Source organism: Gobio gobio (assembly GCF_949357685.1).
Source record: "Gobio gobio genome assembly, chromosome: 12".
Taxonomy (NCBI): domain Eukaryota; kingdom Metazoa; phylum Chordata; class Actinopteri; order Cypriniformes; family Gobionidae; genus Gobio; species Gobio gobio.
This window is the reverse complement of record NC_137105.1, coordinates 54341026-54363692: the sequence shown is the minus strand read 5'-3', so window position 1 is coordinate 54363692 and position 22667 is coordinate 54341026. Positions and strand designations below refer to the sequence as shown.

Sequence of the window (22667 nt, the reverse complement as noted above, 5' to 3'; positions counted from 1 at the left end):
AAAGTCCGTTAGTGCCTCAGTGACAACTTCACTCAGAGAAGCCGTCAATCTCAGCTGTCAATCATGACGTCACACCCCCGTTTTTATAGCATCAAATAACTCACTAAAACTAAACTTATTTAAAAAACGAACACTTGAAATGAAATTATTGTAATAAAAACTGCCTAAAATGACAGAAACCATCTTTAGGAAACAATTATTTGAAGTGTAATTAAATAGTTTAGTGTGTCTCGCGCCCATTGAAATACATGGAGAGGCGGGGTTTAGGAGCTATACTGGGACCGGCCACCGGGGGGCGATCGAGGCCCGAAAGCTTCAATTTCTGACTGGAGCACTACAGGCTTGATAAAAACACACAAGCCCAGAGAAGGGAGGCACACAGCTGTGTTATATAGAACAAAACATCATGATATTGTCCCATATTAATAACCGAACTGAATCATAAACATCATCAGGACGAACACACACTCTCGGTCAGATGCTAACACGCTACTTACTGAAAATAAGAATTAATGTCCATCGTTTCTTCTTGTTGAACACAGAAAGTCCGTGGGGGAATGTTTACGGTTAAACGAGACTCATTTAAAACACGTTAATAACAATATTAATCGCTAATATTTCCGTTAACTAGCCCCGCTCTGCTAACTGTAGAACTGCAACAACGACATGTTTTCAAATGTAGCGCTTAGCCAATCATTAGCCTTCATGTGGCTCAACAGCCAATCAGAGTCCGACACAACAACGCGTCACGTTTACTCTGTGGCTCCGCCCTCTCTATGGCTCTGGGTAGCGCTGGGCGGAGCTCACATGAATATTCATGAGTTTCCTGTTTGGCGTTAAAGACACTCTGAAAATATGAACACGTGCTCTCCGGATCATCACAGAAACTGTTTTGAGATTTCCAGCTTCACATGAAAGAGAAGGACAGACCTCACAGCCGACAGTAAATACATTAATACATAAATAAAGAGAGACTCAGTGATTCTGAGAGAATTCATTCTGCTGATCTCATCACATTCATGATTATTCATACTGTCATCAGTTCACATCAATCATTCATAAACCACTTCATGATTAAATCAACCAGTCCTTTATTACATCTCATCATCAGTTTACAATATACATATTAAAGCAATCTGATAATATATCAATATTATTACAGCCTTATTACAGATTCAGAGCAGTGTGTGTGTGAGTGTGCGTGTGTGTGTGTGTGTGTGTGTGATGAATCTAGATTCATAACTGCAACATAATGGAGGGAAAAAATAAAACTGTAATTAAGTGATATTTGAGTCTGTGTGCATGTGGACGTTAGAAAGAGGATTTACAAGTCCGTGTGTGTGTGTGTGTGTGTGTGTTTATTTAATCTGACACAGAGACACTGAAGAATAAACCGTAAATCCAGCACAGAGGGGTTCAGTGAATGTGGTGTAGAGTGTGTGTAAGTGTGTGAGTGTGTGTGTGTCAGAGACGCTGTAGAAGGACAGAGTGCCGGCCGACACGTCCACACACACTCCTGCTCTCTTAGAGGATGAACTGATGTCAGGGATATCAGTCTCGTTCTTATTGTGACGGACAGAGAATCCTTTATCAGAGCAGAACAGACTCCAGGATTTGTCATTGAGTCCAAACACACAGTCTCTCTCTCCTTTCCTGCTGATTCCTTTATATGCCACTGATATTTCAGCACTTCTGCTCCACTCAGCCTCCCAGTAACAGCGTCCAGTCAGAATCTCTCCACACACAACCTGAAGATACTTATCAAATCTCTCTGGATGATCAGGATACGGCTGACGCTCTCTCACACACTTAACCTTCCTGTTCCCCTCAGACAGAACGAGACGAGTGTGTGCTGTGTTTGGATCCAGTGTGAGATCACAGGCCCCTGAACACAAGAAGAGAGAAACATCTAGAACAACAGACACTAGACGAGTGTGTGTGTGTGTGTGTGTGTGTGTGTGTGTGTGAGTGTGTGTGTGTTTGGATCCAGTGTGAGATCACAGGCGTCTGAACACAAGAAGAGAGAAACATCTAGAACAACAGCCACTAGACGAGTGCGTGTGTGTGTGTGTGTGTGTGTGTGTGTGTGTGTGTGTGTTTGGATCCAGTGTGAGATCACAGGCGTCTGAACACAAGAAGAGAGAAACAACTAGAACAACAGCCACTAGACGAGTGTGTGTGTGAGTGTGTGTGTGTGTGTGTGTGTGCTGTGTTTGGATCCAGTGTGAGATCACAGGCGTCTGAACACAAGAAGAGAGAAACATCTAGAACAACAGTCACTAGACGAGTGAGTGTGTGTGTGTGTGTGTGTGTGTGTGTGTGTTTGTGTGTGTGTGCTGTGTTTGGATCCAGTGTGAGATCACAGGCGTCTGAACACAAGAGAGAAAGAAACATCTGGAACAACAGTCACTAGACGAGTGTGTGTGTGTGTGTGTGTGTGTGTGTGCTGTGTTTGGATCCAGTGTTAGATCACAGGCGTCTGAACACAAGAAGAGAGAAACATCTAGAACAACAGTCACTAGACGAGTGTGTGTGTCTGTGTGTGTGTGTGTGTGTGTGTGTCAGGGTTCCCACTCTTTCATGAACACCAGATTCAAGGACTTTCAAGGATTTTTTCAAGCACCATTTATTTTATTTCAAGCACCTATCAGATTCATAACCCAGCATATGTAGCATCACGAAATACCTCTTAAAATAGGTTACTTAAAGGAACATGTCGACTTTTTGGGACTTAAAGGGGGGGTGAAACACTAATTTTCAGTCAATATCATGTCAATCTTGAGTACCTATAGAGTAGTATTGCATCTTTCATATCTCCGAAAAGTCTTTAGTTTTATTATATTTATAAAAGAAAGATACGCTGTACCGAGCCTTTCCGAAAAAAGCTGAGTGTCTAGGGGCGTATCGTTTGGGCACAGCTAAAGAATGACGAGCGCGCGCAGCTATTGCGCTGAGCTATTGCGCTGAGCTATGCATGTTTACATAGAAAAACAATGGAATCGATAGCTAACAACACAAAGACATTTGAAGCATTTTTACTCACCACCTGCTACCAACACACGACCGTGAACCTTAATTGCTGGGATTGCTCCATCTTTCAGCATTAGGCGAGCTACAAATCCGGAGTTGAACTGTACCTTGTTTATAAACCATCGTCGCTGAAATTCAGGGAACAAACAAACACTTGCACAACTCCGTTGCTGCTCCGTAAAAACATGATTGTCTTGCCATGACAACCAAAAACCACATCTTTGGAGACATTGTTGATTTTGTGAAGTTCTGTGACTGCAGCGCAGCCGGCTTCCCTAAAGCATTTGCTCTCTTGCTCTAATCGCGCACCCGTACAAGGACATTCCACCCCATCTGATCTCACATATACCCATACTCGAAAAAAACTTTCCGAAATCGGGAGTATTTTTGGCACAGAGATACTCCATCAAACGTCCAACTTTTTTTTGTGAAACTTTGTCCATGTTTAGAATGGGAATCCAAGTCTTTAACAGTGTAAAAAGCTGAGTATGCATGAAAACAGCATATCCCCCCCCCCCCCCCAAGCTTATTCACCATAGCCCCCTGAGTTAGATAAGTCCAAACATACCATTCTCATTTCCGTGTCTGGTTGTGTTTCAACTCTGTCTGACGCACCCACCGCTAGCCTAGCTTAGCACAAAGACTGGCCGTAAACGGCTCCAGCTAGCCTACAGCTCAATAAGCAACATTTTCCTCCATGTTGCGATGTGTATAGTTACATCGTGTACTAAGGCCAACGGAAAATTAAAAGTTGTGATTTTCTAGGTCGATATGGCAAGGAACTATTCTCTCATTCCTGCGTAATGATCAAGGAACTTTGAGCCGTACCATGGGTGCAGCGGCGCAATGATATTACAGCACATGAAAATTGTCCCAAGCGCTCTCTCTGTGCAAGCAGGTTGTCACGTTGGTTATGTTGACAGAAGTTAGCCGATTGTCAGGCGCTGTGTAATATCAGTGCTCCGCTGCACTCATGGTATGGCAGCAAAGATTCTTGATTATTACGCAGGAATGAGAGAATAGTTCCTACTTCGTAGGATAGCCATATCGGCCTAGAAAATCACAACTTTTCATTTTCAGCAAGTGTATACTGCTCTCCGTCGGTTCAAGTTTTTTTTCCCTGCTACCCCTCCACCCCCCGAACATAAGCAACATTTTGTTCTGTCTTTGATAGCACATATATTGTAGGACAATTTTTTTAAATAACATCATTCTAAACAAAATTTCTTTCAAATTTAATTCAAGCACTTTCAAGGACCTATATTTGTTTTCAAGTACTTTCCAGGCCTTGAATCCATGTGTCTTTAATTCAAGTACTTTCAAGAAGCGTGGGAACCCTGATGTGTGTGTGTGTGTGTGTGTGTGCTGTGTTTGGATCCAGTGTGAGAACACAGGCCCCTGAACACAAGAAGAGAGAAACATCTAGAACAACAGACACTAGACGAGTGTGTGTGTGTGTGTGTGTGTGTGTGTGTGTGTGTGTGTGTGTGTGTGTGTGTGTGTGTGTGTGTGTGTGTGTGTGTGTCTGTGAGTGTGTGTGTGTGGGCATGTTTTTGTGAAATATCAGGACACAAATGTGTATAATGACATGGGTATTACAAAAAGAGGGTGAAATATGAGGACGTTCCCCATGTCCTCACTTTTCAAAATGCTTATAAATCACAGAATGAGGTTTTTTTCACAGAAAGTGAACTGCACAGTCTCCTGTGATGGGTAGGTTTAGGGGCAGGGGCAGTGTGTGTGTGTGTGTGTGTGTGTGTGTGTGATGGGTAGGTTTAGGGGCAGGGGCCGGGGCAGTGTGTGTGTGTGTGTGTGTGTGTGTGTGTGTGTGTGTGTGTGTGTGTGTGATGGGTAGGTTTAGGGGCAGGGGCAGTGTGTGTGTGTGTGTGTATGTGTGATGGGTAGGTTTAGGGGCAGGGGCAGTGTGTGTGTGTGTGTGTGTGTGTGTATGTGTGATGGGTAGGTTTAGGGGCAGGGGCAGTGTGTGTGTGTGTGTGTGTGTGTGATGGGTAGGTTTAGGGGCAGGGGCAGTGTGTGTGTGTGTGTGTGTGTGTGTGTGTGTGTGTGTGTGTGTGTGTGTGTGTGTGTGTGTGTCATATCATGTCAATCTTGAGTACCTATAGAGTAGTATTGCATCTTTCATATCTCCGAAAAGTCTTTAGTTTTATTATATTTATAAAAGAAAGATACGCTGTACCGAGTCTTTCCGAAAAAAGCTGAGTGTCTAGGGGCGTATCGTTTGGGCACAGCTAAAGAATGACGAGCGCGCGCAGCTATTGCGCTGAGCTATTGCGCTGAGCTATGCATGTTTACATAGAAAAACAATGGAATCGATAGCTAACAACACAAAGACATTTGAAGCATTTTTACTCACCACCTGCTACCAACACACGACCGTGAACCTTAATTGCTGGGATTGCTCCATCTTTCAGCATTAGGCGAGCTACAAATCCGGAGTTGAACTGTACCTTGTTTATAAACCATCGTCGCTGAAATTCAGGGAACAAACAAACACTTGCACAACTCCGTTGCTGCTCCGTAAAAACATGATTGTCTTGCCATGACAACCAAAAACCACATCTTTGGAGACATTGTTGATTTCGTGAAGTTCTGTGACTGCAGCGCAGCCGGCTTCCCTAAAGCATTTGCTCTCTTGCTCTAATCGCGCACCCGTACAAGGACATTCCACCCCATCTGATCTCACATATACCCATACTCGAAAAAAACTTTCCGAAATCGGGAGTATTTTTGGCACAGAGATACTCCATCAAACGTCCAACTTTTTTTTGTGAAACTTTGTCCATGTTTAGAATGGGAATCCAAGTCTTTAACAGTGTAAAAAGCTGAGTATGCATGAAAACAGCATATCCCCCCCCCCCCCCCCAAGCTTATTCACCATAGCCCCCTGAGTTAGATAAGTCCAAACATACCATTCTCATTTCCGTGTCTGGTTGTGTTTCAACTCTGTCTGACGCACCCACCGCTAGCCTAGCTTAGCACAAAGACTGGCCGTAAACGGCTCCAGCTAGCCTACAGCTCAATAAGCAACATTTTCCTCCATGTTGCGATGTGTATAGTTACATCGTGTACTAAGGCCAACGGAAAATTAAAAGTTGTGATTTTCTAGGTCGATATGGCAAGGAACTATTCTCTCATTCCTGCGTAATGATCAAGGAACTTTGAGCCGTACCATGGGTGCAGCGGCGCAATGATATTACAGCACATGAAAATTGTCCCAAGCGCTCTCTCTGTGCAAGCAGGTTGTCACGTTGGTTATGTTGACAGAAGTTAGCCGATTGTCAGGCGCTGTGTAATATCAGTGCTCCGCTGCACTCATGGTATGGCAGCAAAGATTCTTGATTATTACGCAGGAATGAGAGAATAGTTCCTACTTCGTAGGATAGCCATATCGGCCTAGAAAATCACAACTTTTCATTTTCAGCAAGTGTATACTGCTCTCCGTCGGTTCAAGTTTTTTTTCCCTGCTACCCCTCCACCCCCCGAACATAAGCAACATTTTGTTCTGTCTTTGATAGCACATATATTGTAGGACAATTTTTTTAAATAACATCATTCTAAACAAAATTTCTTTCAAATTTAATTCAAGCACTTTCAAGGACCTATATTTGTTTTCAAGTACTTTCCAGGCCTTGAATCCATGTGTCTTTAATTCAAGTACTTTCAAGAAGCGTGGGAACCCTGATGTGTGTGTGTGTGTGTGTGTGTGCTGTGTTTGGATCCAGTGTGAGAACACAGGCCCCTGAACACAAGAAGAGAGAAACATCTAGAACAACAGACACTAGACGAGTGTGTGTGTGTGTGTGTGTGTGTGTGTGTGTGTGTGTGTGTGTCTGTGAGTGTGTGTGTGTGGGCATGTTTTTGTGAAATATCAGGACACAAATGTGTATAATGACATGGGTATTACAAAAAGAGGGTGAAATATGAGGACGTTCCCCATGTCCTCACTTTTCAAAATGCTTATAAATCACAGAATGAGGTTTTTTTCACAGAAAGTGAACTGCACAGTCTCCTGTGATGGGTAGGTTTAGGGGCAGGGGCCGGGGCAGTGTGTGTGTGTGTGTGTGTGTGTGTGTGTGTGTGTGATGGGTAGGTTTAGGGGCAGGGGCAGTGTGTGTGTGTGTGTGTATGTGTGATGGGTAGGTTTAGGGGCAGTGTGTGTGTGTGTGTGTGTGTGTGTATGTGTGATGGGTAGGTTTAGGGGCAGGGGCAGTGTGTGTGTGTGTGTGTGTGTGTGATGGGTAGGTTTAGGGGCAGGGGCAGTGTGTGTGTGTGTGTGTGTGTGTGTGTGTGTGTGTGTGTGTGTGTGTGTGTGTGTGTGTGTGTGTGTGTGTGTGATGGGTAGGTTTAGGGGCAGGGGCAGTGTGTGTGTGTGTGTGTGTGTGTGTGTGTGGGATGTGTCACTGTTTTGTAAATGAACATTGGAGCAGGGGCCACTAGAGGGCGTCAGATAACCTCCAGGTGAGCCGTGGGATGAAAAAGTAGGGATACAAAACCCAAAATAAACAGTAAATACAAAAACATTACTAACAAAAACACTTTTCACATTTTATATTTTATTTATTTAAAGACTTGTATTTTTAAAATGGATCTAAAAATGGATGTATATTTCTATGTATGGAATATTTCAAACGTGGTTTATTCAGAACTACACACACCAACAGGTCACTCTCAATATGACTAAACAAAGCCTCAAATTCTGTCAGTTTTATTCTGAAATTCACTCAATAAATGTGTTTTCCTCTGTTTAATGTGGCGTGACAGATCGCTGTAGCACCTCAGTTCAAGCGGCATCTCTTCCTCTTCACTACGAGTTACAGCAGCAAATAAACATGAATGAACATCAGAAGATACAGAACAACTGACTGACATCAATCCTGTGTCATGTGATCATCCATCAGTGTTTCAACCGCAGAAAGACGTCAAGCTTGAGAACAATATCACGCAACATTACATTTACCTCCGGAAAGCCATTCAATGACAATAAACTCCACAGTTAACTAGAAAAATAACTCTAGAGAGTTCACTAGATTATATATTCATTATATCTCTACTCTTATTAAAGGTCCCGTTTTTCCTGTGTTTTTGAAGCTTTGATTGTGTTTACAGTGTGCAATATAACGTGTTCATGTTTCACGTGTAAAAAAACACAGTATTTTTCACACAATGTACTGATCTGTATACCGCTATTTTCACTGTCCTAAAAACGGCTGTTCTATGAAGTCCCTCCTTCAGAAATACGTAACGAGTTCTGATTGTGCCAGCGGTTCCCGTGTTGTGATTGGACAGCAGCTTAGCGCACGTTTCTCGGAAAGGTCACGCCTCTTACCATAACAGGGAGATGAACGCGCTCAAACTACAGCCCCTGAAGGCCAAACAAAGGTGATTTGACTCCGGGATGAAAATAACAGCGTCTGAACGACATGGCGACACACGCAACCGAACGCAACACTTCCTCTTCTCCACGAGGGAGAGCAACAAGACCACGCCCCCTTTTCGCGTATTCTTGTGGGCGGAGTTTAGTCAACAAACTGTTCTACTGACGTCATTAAAGCAGGATGTACAGGGATGTAGTCCAAACCGGCCGTTCGCTGTAGGATTTGAAAGGGAACTTCTGTTAAATAAAATATCTCGCTTGGCATTGAACTTTGAGCTTTATAATTTTGCAGGTATTATTTATGCTCTAACAGCAACATTACACACTAACTAAAGTTTGAAAAATGGGATCACGAAGAACAGGACCTTTAAAGAGTTATGACTATAGTTATTATTATAAAACTGGAGGCTTCTCTATAGTTTAGAGCATTAGTTGAGATATTCAAATATTAACACACTTTATAACAATATTCATTAGTTATAAACATTCAAACGAGTCCTCATAACATTTTAAAGCCACGATGTACAGAACATCACACAAAGATATAGAAGAAAATTCTGAAAAACATTTTGGATAAATAAACCTAAAATAATAAATGAATAACAGCAGAAAGGCCAAACTGCAGATCTGCAAATTAAATCGGCCTGTGCTAGCACACTCTCAGTAGCGCAACACTGATGCTCCGAAAAACTATCAAATATTCATTTAAAGAATTAAATTAGAACAGAATATACCTTTCTAATAAATACAAATTAAAAACGCAATAAGTCATATGTGTATAAACCGGTGTGTGTAATCAGATTAGCCGCTTTCACACAGCAATCCCGGGAAATTAGCAACGGCGTTCTGACTTTTCATTCGCCTGCATGAGAAGAAGTGCTTTAGTTTCACTATCTGTTCAATTTGACAACATATGACGTCTTGTGAAAGGCATAAGGAATGATCAAACAGAACGCGTGTTTGCTCTTAAAAACACAAGACGGGTATAATAGTATCAAACTGCAGAGCCGCAGCGTTGATGAATGGAGAAGAAGGCTGGGTCTCGAGTGTTGAAGCTGCGAGACGTGGCTCAACGGTCAAAGATGATCATTTACCAGTAAAGACTGTGTGTGAAAGGGGCTATTGAGCACCCCATACAGCCTAAAGGGCATGATCCTCGTTTCATAACACCTCTGCGAAGATTCAACTGTGAGATTGGTAGTGGAATCAGGCTCTTCCTATCGAATCTTTAACTATTCGGGGTCATCTCTACATTGTAATATGTTGATTAATCTCATATTTGATGCGTTGGGTTGGGTTTACTCAGTTTCCCAGTGTTCATTCTTCAGCTTCAGCTCAAACGCAATGCCACACATTATGATTGGGTTATTAGAAACAATCTCATTCCTCTTAGATGTAGATTGATGATGCATTATTGATAACTAGCAGTGGAAATAAAACTGCCCATCACTAGTAGCTCTGTCAGAACGTTATATTAATGAATGAATCCTAATGACTTCTTCAAAAGAGAAGATGCTCTCTTCATGATCCACACATAAGAACTCACAGGAGTTCATGAACCTTCCCTGAGAGGCAAGTGATGTTTTTACACCACGGTCTGATGTGAGACATATTCATAAATCACCATCACCAGTTAAAGGAAATATTCTGTGAGCCTTTACTCCAAAAAGAAGTTTGAATACTTCATTGAGCCTTGGTTTATTCAGAATAATTGTGATATTTTCTTGTTTTCTTGTGGCTTATATGAGTCGAGTTCAGTCTGAAGTAGCCAAACTAAAGATATCTCATGCTCATCTTCTAATAACAGTGAAGTGATAACTTGAGTCAGTGTGTTCACTTTACAGGTGGAGCATTCGCCCTCTCTGCTCCTCTCTGAGGGAATGAGCTGAGACCATCAGCTGAACACACATCTCTCTCACAAGCACTTAAAGGGTGAGTTCACACACACATTACAGCTCTGTCATCATTCACTCGCCCTCATGCCGTTTCAAACCCGTAAGACCTTCGTTCGTCTTCAGAACACAAATGAAGATCTTCTTGATGAAATCTGAGAGCTCTCTGTCCCTCCATTGACAGCGACACAACTTGTTTAGGTTGCAGATTTAGTCGCACAAGCGGCTCGTGAAGGAACACAGACTGAACGACACCTTCATTTAAGCAGAATATCTCAAATGGAGATCGCTGAACTCCAGCTTACTTGTGTTTTGGTGTTTTCAGATCATCCACAGTGTAGAGAGAGCACATGCACATGGTCGTCAGATTGCAAATATGAAGTAAAACACTGGTCAGAAAATGTGTCCTCTTCAGAGAAAAGCTCTGGTTGGGGGATTTACAATCTTGACATCTGGCAACCGCAAGCATGAAAGCTCGTAGAAGCTTCTTAAAAACTCTGTAATATTTTGTCTCCTCTATTTTATCTTATTTTGTAACTATATATTAGTCTCATCTTTTTTCTTCAGTGATATTTCATGTTGATATAGTCACAGTTGTCGTTCAATGATGTTTGTGTCGTCTCGTCATCGTCTCGTCTTGGTCATGAAAAAAAGGTTGTCAACAAAAAATTATCATCATAGATTTCATTAACGAAACTAACACTAGTTTAATCTGAGTCTTCTGAAGAGGCATGTTGCTTTATATGATGAACATATGATGAACGAGTGATTTAAATATAGTAAACAGAAGCTCAAACATGCTCACATGACACAGCAGAACCTCATTGGATCTTGCTCATCATGCAGGCACATTTGAGTTTCTGTTTACCATATTCTTGGTTGGACCTGGACTGTCAAAGGCACAGAAATATGTTTCATTAAAAATATATTAAAGGGTTAGTTCACCCAAAAATGAAAATTCTGTCATTAATTACTCACCCTTATGTCGTTCGACACCCGTAAGACCTCCGTTCATATTCGGAACACAAATGAAGATATTTTAGTGTAAATCTGATGCTGAGAAAGGCTTCAGATAGGCCTCCATTGGCATTCAGTACATTTACACTTCCAAGATCCATAAAAGGCACTTAAAACGTCGTTACAAAGTCCATCTCACCACAGTAACTCTACAATAATCTTACAATGCGACGACAACAGTTTTTGTGCGCAAAAAAAAATCTAAATAACACCTTTATCCAACTTGTTATTGCCTTCCGTGTGTGCCTCCACGACGCATGCGCGAGAATATGACGTAGCGCCGGGGTTCGGGAATCCATGAAATGCACACTTTAGCCCGATTTTGAGAACTACGCCGAGACCTAAAGCACAATCAATGTAGAATTCAACAGCTGAGATACGCGCGTCTTCCTCTGCTTGTAAACAAATCGCTTCTGGGTCATGTGTCCGAACGCCGGATCTGCTCATATTCTCACGCATGCGTCGTGGAGGCACACACGGAAGGCAATAACAAGATGGATAAAGGTGTTATTTTGATTTTGTTTGCGCACAAAAACTATTGTCGTCGCATCGTAAGATTATTGTAGAGTCACTGTGGTGAGATGGACTTTGTAACAACGTTTTAAGTGCCTTTTATCGGTCTTGGGAGTGTAAATGTACTGAATGCCAATGGAGGCCTATCTGAAGCCTTTCTCAGCATCAGATTTCAACTAAAATATCTTCATTTGTGTTCCGAATATGAACGGAGGTCTGACGGGTGTCGAACGACATGAGGGTGAGTAATTAATGACAGATTTTTCATTTTTGGGTGAACTAACCCTTTAATTTATGTTGTAAAAATGAACAAAAGTCTTATGGGTTTGCAATGACATGATGAGTAAATGAGGACAGAATTGTACTTTGTGTGTGAACTATCCCACAACATTAATAAACACACACAGAATATTCCTTTGCATTTCACCTCTGCTCTCGATTCCTAGTCTAGCTTTCTAATAAACCTGCCATTGTACACTATGAATATTGTTGAATATGTGACCAATTGCTTTTGGTGCTCTGTTGTAACTCGTTTTAAATAAATGCTAAATGTAAATGTTATTATTAAATTGTAAAATGTAATGAATTCCTCTCAGTTATTTATATTGTTTTTGTGGTTATTGTATAGTGCTATTCATCTGTTTCAGTCACATGATTGTTCTGTCCATCCACCATATTTATGACTAAGGTCCCGATCAGACAGAACGTGTTCTTCAGGTTTGAAAGCGCGAGGCGCACCGCACTGCCTTTTTGGTTAACTTTTATAATTTAGAATCAGCTGTCCTGTCAGTCTAATCGAGGATCATAGCACGAGCGCTCTAGAATCTTTTGGTTTTGCACTGTGGTAGTTGTGGTTTGTGAAGTCATACAGCTCCAGGTAACCCGCGATAGCCACCACAAGTTTCTCCTCAATCATTGCCGTCTCCGGATGTTCCAAGCAACTGTAAACTTCCGTCACCACAACCGAAGACCCGCCTCTCCATTCATGTGATTAGACAATGGCAATCCAAGAATTAAATCACGTTTTTATTTCTATAAAAAGCAAAACGAAACTTCACCCTCACACTCTGTCATGGCAATATCGCACAAGATCTCGTCACATCCCAAGACAATGGGAAAAAAACAGCAAATGACATTGGGTGCTTTTCTACTCAAGAGTTGATTTTTTTTCAACTTCAGGTGCTCAGAGCGCTCCTATAAAAACACGAGATGCAGCAATCGGTTAAAGGGGTCATAAACTGGCTTTTAATAAAGCTTTTTAATTTTTTTATACTGTTGTCTGAGGTCAACTTATGACGTTCGTGTGGTTTTTACATTCAAAAACATCATAATGAATAAGTAATAGGCTATTTTGTACCCTGGTTTTAAGGCTCTCTCAAGAAATATAACCGTGAATCGTACACGTGCGAGCCTCAAATATCAAGTCAAGAAAGTGAGCAACGCACATCAAAAAAGGAATGTTATTTCACTTATTGATTATCATCATAAAAAATAAACTTATTTAAATAATTTTTTAAAAATAATTAAATAAAAAAATAAAAAAACATATTGCTGTGGTACCGAGTAACGTAAAACTTTTATGGTATTGGTACCGACTACTGGAACTTTGGTATCATGACATCCCTATTGTCACGTGGTGCTTTGGGTGTTGGTTCATGTTTCATTTTTAGTTTATCATGTTCACTGGTATGGTACTCAGTGTGTCATGTTCACTGTCTTGTTTCCTGGTCTTGTCATGTGATTCCCATGCCCTCATGTGATCTTGTCATATTCTGTCATTGGTTAATTGTCTGATCATTGTTCACAGGTGTCCCTTGTCTTGTCACTAGTCTCTGTCTATTTAACCCCTAGGAGTATGAGCTGTTTTGTGGCCCTTTAGAAGTTGACATACTCTGACATGTGTTTTTTTCAGTTGCTTATAAACATATTAATGGCAAAAGTGTAAATACACTGTATTGAGCACAAACTGGGCTACCATAATATCTGAGCAACATGTATGTACATGCTTGTAATTTTGAGAGAAAAATGTTTATGCATGATTGTTGAAAAAAAATTTTTTTTTTACATTTTTTTAATTTTTTTAAAGTTTTTGCTTCAAACTGATGTGAGAATCAAAAGACAAAAATTACTAAGAGCATTTTTTCTACATTTTTGCGCCATTTTATTTTTTGTTTTTGAAAGTAGTCTCATGCTAAAAAAAATAAAAAATAAATAATTAAAATTAAGATACAATTTATACAAAACGAAATTCACTTTAAAGAAAGCAATTCACTTTCTACAAAACAAAAAAATTCCCTTTCTAGAAAAAAAAACTCGATATTAACTCGATAAAACAAACTTTGATATTAAATTAAAAAAATAACATTAGGCTATAATATTTAAACATCAATATGAAGAAAAATAAATTTGACTGGTACTATATTGTACTATATTGCATCTGAGCAGACATTTGTGAATAAAAGCTTTATTGCTGTGACACTAGGCTCTTTTACAATAAACACATTATAATCTGTCCAAAACAGGCCAAATAAATCTTGTCTAAACAGTCTTGCATGTATGACATGCAGCAGGATTCATATTTAAACGGTCTTTGTGCGTTTAATCTTCACAGATGCAAACAGAATAAACTTAACAGAATAAAGCCTACCTTACAATCAGCCCTTGCTTTAAGAAATTAACAGCTTTTCATTAGGTTTCTTCATGAGCTTTTCTTCTCAACACATGTCAAAACGATGTAGCTGAAGCAGGCTATAGCACTACTTTATGTGTTTATTTGAGTTGATGTGTGGGCGTCTCAGCATTTGAATCTCAATAAAGCGCGTGTTCCATGGGCGTGGTCGCATTAGCGGTTAATGAACTGACATCTATCACTTTTCAACCAGATTACATAAACACAGCATATTTGTTTTCGATTTGATTTACACTGTTTAAAACCTGACATTTCAGCGTTTCTTTAGACATATGTCTCATGTTTGTGAGACTTAGTATTCACTAAGCTAGAGGTCGTTTTCTGAAGACTATCTGAATGAATGTCTGTGAGAGAGAGGCTGCAGATCGCACATCATGTTTGTTTTCTTTATTTTGCAAAAAAGCAAAACATTTTGTTTTTATTGTGAATAAAATGTAACATAACAGATTAAAATGATGTATAACACTTGCCTGAATGATAAAAACGATAGAGTTATTTGAGTCTGATAAGAAAAAAAGAGAGCCGGACCTTCGACTCGAGAGGGTTAAGCCCTCATGTTTGCTATGTGTCTTTGTCTGATATTGATCATGAAACCACTGATGGTGAGTTTCTGTTGTAAAGTCAAGTCAAGTCTAGTCTAGTCTGTTTTTGTATTGCCAAGTCAAGTCTTCTTTTTATGTTTTGAATTTTCGCTTTGGAATAAACTGCACTTGGGTTCACAAACTTGCCTCTCCAGTGGATTCATGTTACACATATTCCCTAATTCACAGTATCCGATCCTTTATTAACAAGACACCAGTTTTCATTTCATTAAGATAACAAAATTTTTAAAACCAAATACGTTACATTAGGCTGCAGGTAAGAAACTTTGTTTGAAATATGTTTCCTTATGGTTTGGCTTTCCTTGGGGTCAATGTATCCTGTTCTGAAATGGGTCTATTATAATTTATATATCGCAATATATATCATTATCGCAAGAGGCTGCGATGTATATCGCGAAATGGATTTTAGGCCATATCGCCCATCCCTAGTGCAATGTCTTACGTACATGAGCTAGAACCGGCAAGTCTATTGCTCTGTAGTGCGATCCGTTTAGCTCTACGAGTCGGATCACAAGTTGAGGTTTGAAGTTGATTTCTCAATTCATTACCCCTTTAAAACGCAAGATGCCCAGGGCGCATAAAGAGCACAAAATGCTCACAGCCAATAGAAAACTATGTAAAAAAAAATTTGCAATTACATGATTCTTAATTGTGTGGAGGTATAACCTTGACTTTCTTGTAAAAGTCTTCTCATTTTTGCATGTTGTACTGATGTTACTGTAACCTTTAAACAACATTCAATGAATAACAAGAAAACCAGACATTTTAACATTATAGAAACATTTCAAATCAAAGTTCCCACAACGTTTTGAAAATGGGCTAATTTTTTTAGCTGGGCTCCATTGTGAGGACATTTGGTAGTAAAACCAGAGATCATTGTGGGGACCAGCCAGTGGTTCAAATGAGAAAAATTAATAAACTATGCCTATTTAAAATTGTAAAAATGCAGAAAGTTTTCTGTGAAGGGTAGGTTTAGAGGTATGGACTTAGGGGACAGAAAATATGTTACATCAGTATAAAAACAATAGAAGTATATGGCAAGTCCCCACGAAGATACAAAAATCCAACATGTGTGTGTGTGTTTGTGTGTGTGTGTGTGTCTGTGTTTGTTTGTAGACATACACTTTTGTGGTCCTGCTGTAATCCTTATCTCACCTCCATGATCAACACTATAAACACACAAACACACATTAATGTAAATATACATCATGCACACATGCGTTCATTATGTCAGTATCAGTGTTTGACACACTTCAATATCTGTAGTGAGCATTTCGGATCCTCCAGTTTGTCAGAGAGCAGCTTGACTCCTGAATCTCCTGGGTGATTGTAGCTCAGATCCAGCTCTCTCAGGTGTGAGGGGTTTGAACTCAGAGCTGAAGACACAAAACCACAGCCTTCCTCTGTCACCATACAGCCAGACAACCTACAGATGGATCAAAACAGCCTCGTCATCTATCTAGTTCTCTTTATACGTCTCATCAAAAACATGTTCATATTTGTCTTATTAACACATTAAAACACACTGGATTTTCAAACATCAGCAGTAATGCTACTCAATTAAATATATCAGTAGTAATTCAATAAACACACTTTAAAAAATGTAATAATACATGCAGTCCTCCAGAAATTCACATTTACATTTCTGTAAGGACAAGGACACACATATTGAATCGCATCTCCTCACATTTATTTGTGATCACATGGCTACAGTTACCAGCTCCATTAAGGCTTTTAGCCCAAAAGAGCTCACATTAATAAAGATATTGATTTTGAATTCTCATATGTTCACACCTCGTGTCTTTACAGAGAATGATATTTTCTATTAATTTTCCACTAAGTTCTGCGATCGGAAGAGTTTTGAGCGCTCTCTCCCGTCTCATTATATTGGGGCAGAAATGTCATCAAAATGATAAAAAATATCCATTCAATGAGTTCCTGTTTTTTATATTTATAACATAAGCCTATGATATGAGTTATCACACGATCAAGAGTGCTGTTTTTCTGAACATCTTTTAATTTGACGCGTTAAAAATATGTAACGCAATTAATACAGCATCTGCGTTTTCTGTCATTAAAGCCACAACAAGACAAAGAGAATGCGCTGTCTGTGAATGTACCATCTGTGGCTTTGTTTACACTACTGTGTTTTTGCTTTAAAATGCATAACTTTTGCTATTTGGGCTGCTCTTGTGTGAAAAAGGAACAATATAGAGCAACACGAAAAAAGTCAGAAAAAGGCCTGGAAAAGGGCAAGGTAGATTTAGGGTAACTGATGAAATAAGAGCTACTATCATAGACCATGTCATAAACCACAGGCTATCATACAGAGAGGCTGGTGAACGAGTACAGCCAAAACTCAGCCAGGATACAGTGGCATCCATTATTCAGATTTTTCAAGAAACCAACAGGTAGGACATTGTATAAGGGCTTCTCCTACTGCAAAGTGTAAATTATTTTACCATGTATTACAGTGACTGTATGCCTCTGGTCCCTAACTGTATTTTGTCTATCTAAGGATTCAACGGCTCCCTCAGGGGGCAGAGGAAAGCTCCTGAATGAAGAACAGGCATTTTGCAAGCTACTCTGAGATGGGTCATTCATTTTTTGTATTGAATTTCTGCAGCAAAAGGAACAAAATGCATGCATTTACTAAACCCAACAAAACAAAAATGTGGAGTCTTCAAAAGACACACAATCTATGATCAATAAAATATACTGTCTGTTGTATAAGGGCAGACCTGACACATAAAATAATGCAGTTTCTGTAATTCCATCTAGTGTTAGTGTTTTTATAACATTGTGCTATGATTGACTAAATGTTCCTGAAGAGAACATGTGTTAGGGTTTTGGTAGATATAGTGTGTTAGTGAATTATTGTATTTTGAAAATTTGTTTTGGCGTTAAGTTTACAATGTGTGATTTTGAGCATGAAATTAATCATTTGGCAATTGCGTGATGTAGGTGTGTTGGTGTGTTAAGAGTTTAGGAAATGTGTAAAAAGTATTGAAAAAAATTGTCATAGCGATTGTAAAAAACTGTAAATGAGTTAAAGTCTTCAATGAACGTAAAGAGTTGTGAGAAAATTTTAGCTTTAATAAGGATTAATCTATATTTAATTTATAATTTATGCAGTGCAGTCTCTTTGATAACTTTATTCAATTTGTATATATTTATCTGTTAGACAGGTAGGAAGGGCACATGTAAATATGACATTAATTATGGGTTAATGTGAAGATTGTTTTACATTCACTTAACCCTCTGGGGAACTTCATTTATGGGTCAAACTCAGGACTTTCCTGAGTGACCCGGAGACGGGATTAAAATAAAAAATGTTTTGAGTAAAATCAATGAAATATATTTTTGTTCAATAATATTTTTTCTTTTCTTTTTGGGTGTTTTGAGATACTTTTATGATTTATAATTAATATTTATGCAATAATTATGACCCATTTTTTCCCATTGAATATAATCGAAAATGTATAATTAATTATTAAAGCTGTATTTCATTTTAGAGTCAAGCCTAGGCCTCATGAAAGCAATTTTTTTAATGAGATCGGTGCCATCCGGTGGACACATTGAGCATTTTTATCACGCAATAGCACATTTTTACCACTATAGTGGATTTACAGCTCTCTGTAGAAAGGCTTGTGAATTCTAGTGATTTTTACACATATTTGCCAATTTTTTTCAGGTTGTTGATTTTAACATATAATAACAGATTCTCAAAGACTATTTATGTCAAGTTTTTTGTTTGTTTTACAACCACTTCGACTTTTCAAACCTGTCTCCAATTTTTTTGGGTGTTCATATACCAAGTACCAATAAAGTCACCAAGTTTCGGACCATTCCGATGAAACTACGATTTTTTTATTTTTTTTATAAAACGCTTCGGGTCATTTTTAACCTGAAGCACCCCAGAGGGTTAAATAAAAAGTTGTTACATTTTTGAAGCCTAATAAATGTTAAAATTGATAGCTTTCAATCACAGTGTAATGTTGAATGGCTATAATGTTTAAAAGTGAAACAAAAAGTCAATTTTCACCTACACATCAGTTGCAGTATTAGTATTAGTGATAATTGCCTTCATTCATAAAAAGATGCCATTAAACTAGTATTTAAATATACTGCCTTTATGTTGTTTCTACATTCATTCAGAGATTAATTGTGAAACTATTACATTATAAAATATATTAAAATCTTTACCCCAGTTTCACAGACGAGGCTTAATTTAGTCCCAGACTAAAATGCATGTTTTTAACTGAAAGCATATCTTAAAATATGTCAGTGCCATTGTTTTGTCTCAAGACGCACATCAGTATTGTTTTTATCTAAGGCACGTTTATAAAAGCTACTTGTCCTACATGCCCTAATTGAACTAATGCCTAATCCTGACTTAATCTAAACCCTGTCTGTGAAACCAGGCCGTAATGATTTTAATTTTGATTAACCACTGAAAAATGTGTGATTGATTAATCAGCTTTTTTTTATTGATTGCCAGCATTAATTTATATATTTAAAGTTTATAACTGAGTGGAATATGGAATATGGAATATGGAGTTTTGCAACAAATAACACAACCTTTCACACAGTGTTTTGATTTATTATTATTTATATAAATCATTTTATTAAATGATATATACATGATATGCTCCATCTTCTTATTCTACTTGAATTTATTGATTCAATTAAAAAAAATTGTCATACAAGATGCACACTTCTAATAAGGTTAGAAACGCTGTAAAGGTATAAATGCCTCTGGAAATCTATTTAAGGGGTCAAATATTGTCACTTAATGGAAAAGATTATTTCTGTCACTGCTGCGATAGACCAATGCACAGAATATAAAAAACATGACAATCTTTGGGAGTCAGCTCTCCATGACAGTTCTAAACCAGACAAGATACCAGACCAAAAAACACACACTCAGTAAAATATCATACAATTATAGTTCATCAACAAAATTTGTCAATATTGCACACCCCCAGTGTATGTGTGCTTAATAGGTGTGTGAATCTGCACTGGTCTCATGGCTCAATTCAATTATGATTATCATGTCAAAAAGAATGACTGAAAGAGAGCAGAAAACACACATCAACAGTCAGATCATCTACAAACAGACACCAACAATATGACCGGCAGACTGTAAATTATATTTTATATGTTCTTAAATACCTCAGTATCTGTAGATGACAGTTTGGACTCTTCAGCCCATCAGAGAGTAGCTTTACCCCTAAATCCTGCAGGTCATTGTTAGTCAGGTCAAGCTCTCTCAGGACACAGTTTGAGGATTGAAGAGCTGATGACAAACTCTCACAGCAATGATCAGTGAGATTACAGCCAGCAAGACTGAAAGAGAGCAGAACACACATCAACAGTCAGATCATCTACAAACACACACCAACATTATGACCGGCTGACTATAAATTATATTTTATATGTTCTTAAATACCTCAGTATCTGCAGATGACAGTTTGGACTCTTCAGTCCATCAGAGAGTAGCTTCACACCTGAATCCTCTAGGTCATTGTTACTCAGATCCAGCTCTCTCAGGACACAGTTTGAGGATTGAAGAGCTGATGACAAACTCTCACAACACTGATCAGTCAGATTACAGCCAGCAAGACTGAAAGAGAGTAGAACACACACACACACACCAACGGTCAGATCATCTACAAACACACACCAATATTATGACCAGCTGACTAAATTATATTTTATATGTTCTTAAATACCTCAGTATCTGCAGATGACAGTTTGGACTCTTCAGCCCATCAAAGAGCAGCTTCGCTCTTGAATCCTGCAGGTCATTGTTACTCAGGTCCAGCTCTCTCAGGACACAGTTTGAGGATTGAAGAGCTGATGACAAACTCTCACAACACTGATCAGTCAGATTACAGCCAGCAAGACTGAAAGAGAGTAGAACACACACACACACACCAACGGTCAGATCATCTACAAACACACACCAATATTTTGACCGGCTGACTAAATTATATTTTATATGTTCTTAAATACCTCAGTATCTGCAGATGAAAGTTTGGACTCTTCAGCCCATCAAAGAGCAGCTTCGCTCTTGAATCCTGCAGGTCATTGTTACTCAGGTCCAGCTCTCTCAGGACACAGTTTGAGGATTGAAGAGCTGTTGACAAACTCTCACAACACTGATCAGTGAGATTACAGCCAGCAAGACTAGAAAAGATGAAATATTATAACATTAAAACAATAATGAAATACCAATAAAGGAATGTAAAGGATCATTGCCAGTTGTCTGTACTCAGGAAACCTGGAACAAAATATTTTAACATTCTAGCCTGGATGAAAGATGAATGATGAACTACTGAACATGGAAATTCAATCATTTTATCATTCATGTTCATTAAAGTTGCAGTAAGTGATTTTTGAGCAACACTGTTGAAAGTGGATCGGACCAAGCACCATAACACACTTGTAGCCAATCATCAGCAGGGGGCATGTCAACTCATGATGGTGGAGGAGAGACAGTGAGCCAATCAGCAGTAGGGGGCATGTCCACTAATGATGGGGGAGGAGAGAGAGTGAGCAAGATGGAGAATTAAAGAAAGACTGTAGAAAGAGAGATGGATGAGAGACATTACAAGAGACAAAAGGTCAGAGGAATATCCCCGGAAAAAGATGGGATATGATCAGGAAAGAGCTTTATGACACATATTTCCAGCACTGGAGAAACCCAAATGGGAAGGCCTGAAAATGGACGCCAATGTTGTTTTGTCGTAACATTGGTAACAAGTAAAACTGGTGACTAACAACAATGTCTTGCTTGTATATACTATGTGTACTGCATGTTAATTTTTTGTTCTTCCTTGTTGTTCGTTCGTCATTATTTTTAATTATTTTCGTCATTGTTCTGGATTATAAAGAAATACTAAACCATAATAATGAGCCTTAAAATATAAATATATAAATTAAGCACTCAAGTGCATGCATAAAGCTTGTCGCAGAACACCAGCAAAAGTAATGATCATGAATGTGTCAAAGAAAAAAAACAGCAAGACTGTCTGGACATTTGAATGTTTTACGAGTTATAGTATGACAAATGTGTCCAAACTCCAGCCCCGGGATGAACTTCAAATGGCCTGCAGCTTGTCTATGGTGTCAACACAAGGCAACAGCGCTAGATTTTTGGTGTAGCAGTAAACCGTGAATGACAACAATTTGATAAATAAGCATTGACATCTATATTACGTATATGAAACATTAAATTCGACAAAAGCGCAGAGGTCTTTCATACAAACCTCAAATGTCTCTCTAGTTTAACCCCTAGGAGTCTGAGCTGTTTTTAGGCCCTTTAGAAGTTTTGACATGTTCTTACATGTGTGTTTTTTTCAGTTGCTTATAAACACATTAATGGCAAAAGTGTAATTACACTGTTTTCAGCACAAACTGGGCTACCATAATATGTGAGCAACATGTATGTACATGCTTTTTTTTTGAGAGAAAAATGTTTATGCAAGGTTTCTTAAAAATCCCCCCAAAATGTTTTAAAATTA

The 22667-nt window shown here is 38.9% G+C and overlaps 1 protein-coding gene across 2 annotated transcripts in view; it reads right to left on the bottom strand.

Annotated features, from left to right (window-relative positions):
* Positions 1-1070: 1070 nt before the first annotated feature.
* Positions 1071-22667, bottom strand: part of LOC307135121 (NLR family CARD domain-containing protein 3-like) — a gene marked incomplete at its 3' end in the record, with an annotated part of 233210 nt that continues 211613 nt past the window's right edge. The window contains exons 4-10 of one of the 2 annotated variants that reach the window (XM_079831314.1): positions 21157-21330; positions 20874-21047; positions 20591-20764; positions 20314-20487; positions 16391-16564; positions 16261-16307; positions 1071-1885 (exon numbers count right to left, since the gene is read on the bottom strand). In XM_079831314.1, coding sequence (XP_079687440.1) covers positions 1359-1885; positions 16261-16307; positions 16391-16564; positions 20314-20487; positions 20591-20764; positions 20874-21047; positions 21157-21330 — 1444 coding nt within the window. The remainder of the gene's footprint in view (positions 1886-16260; positions 16308-16390; positions 16565-20313; positions 20488-20590; positions 20765-20873; positions 21048-21156; positions 21331-22667) is intronic. The other variant, XM_079831315.1, reaches the window with a different exon arrangement.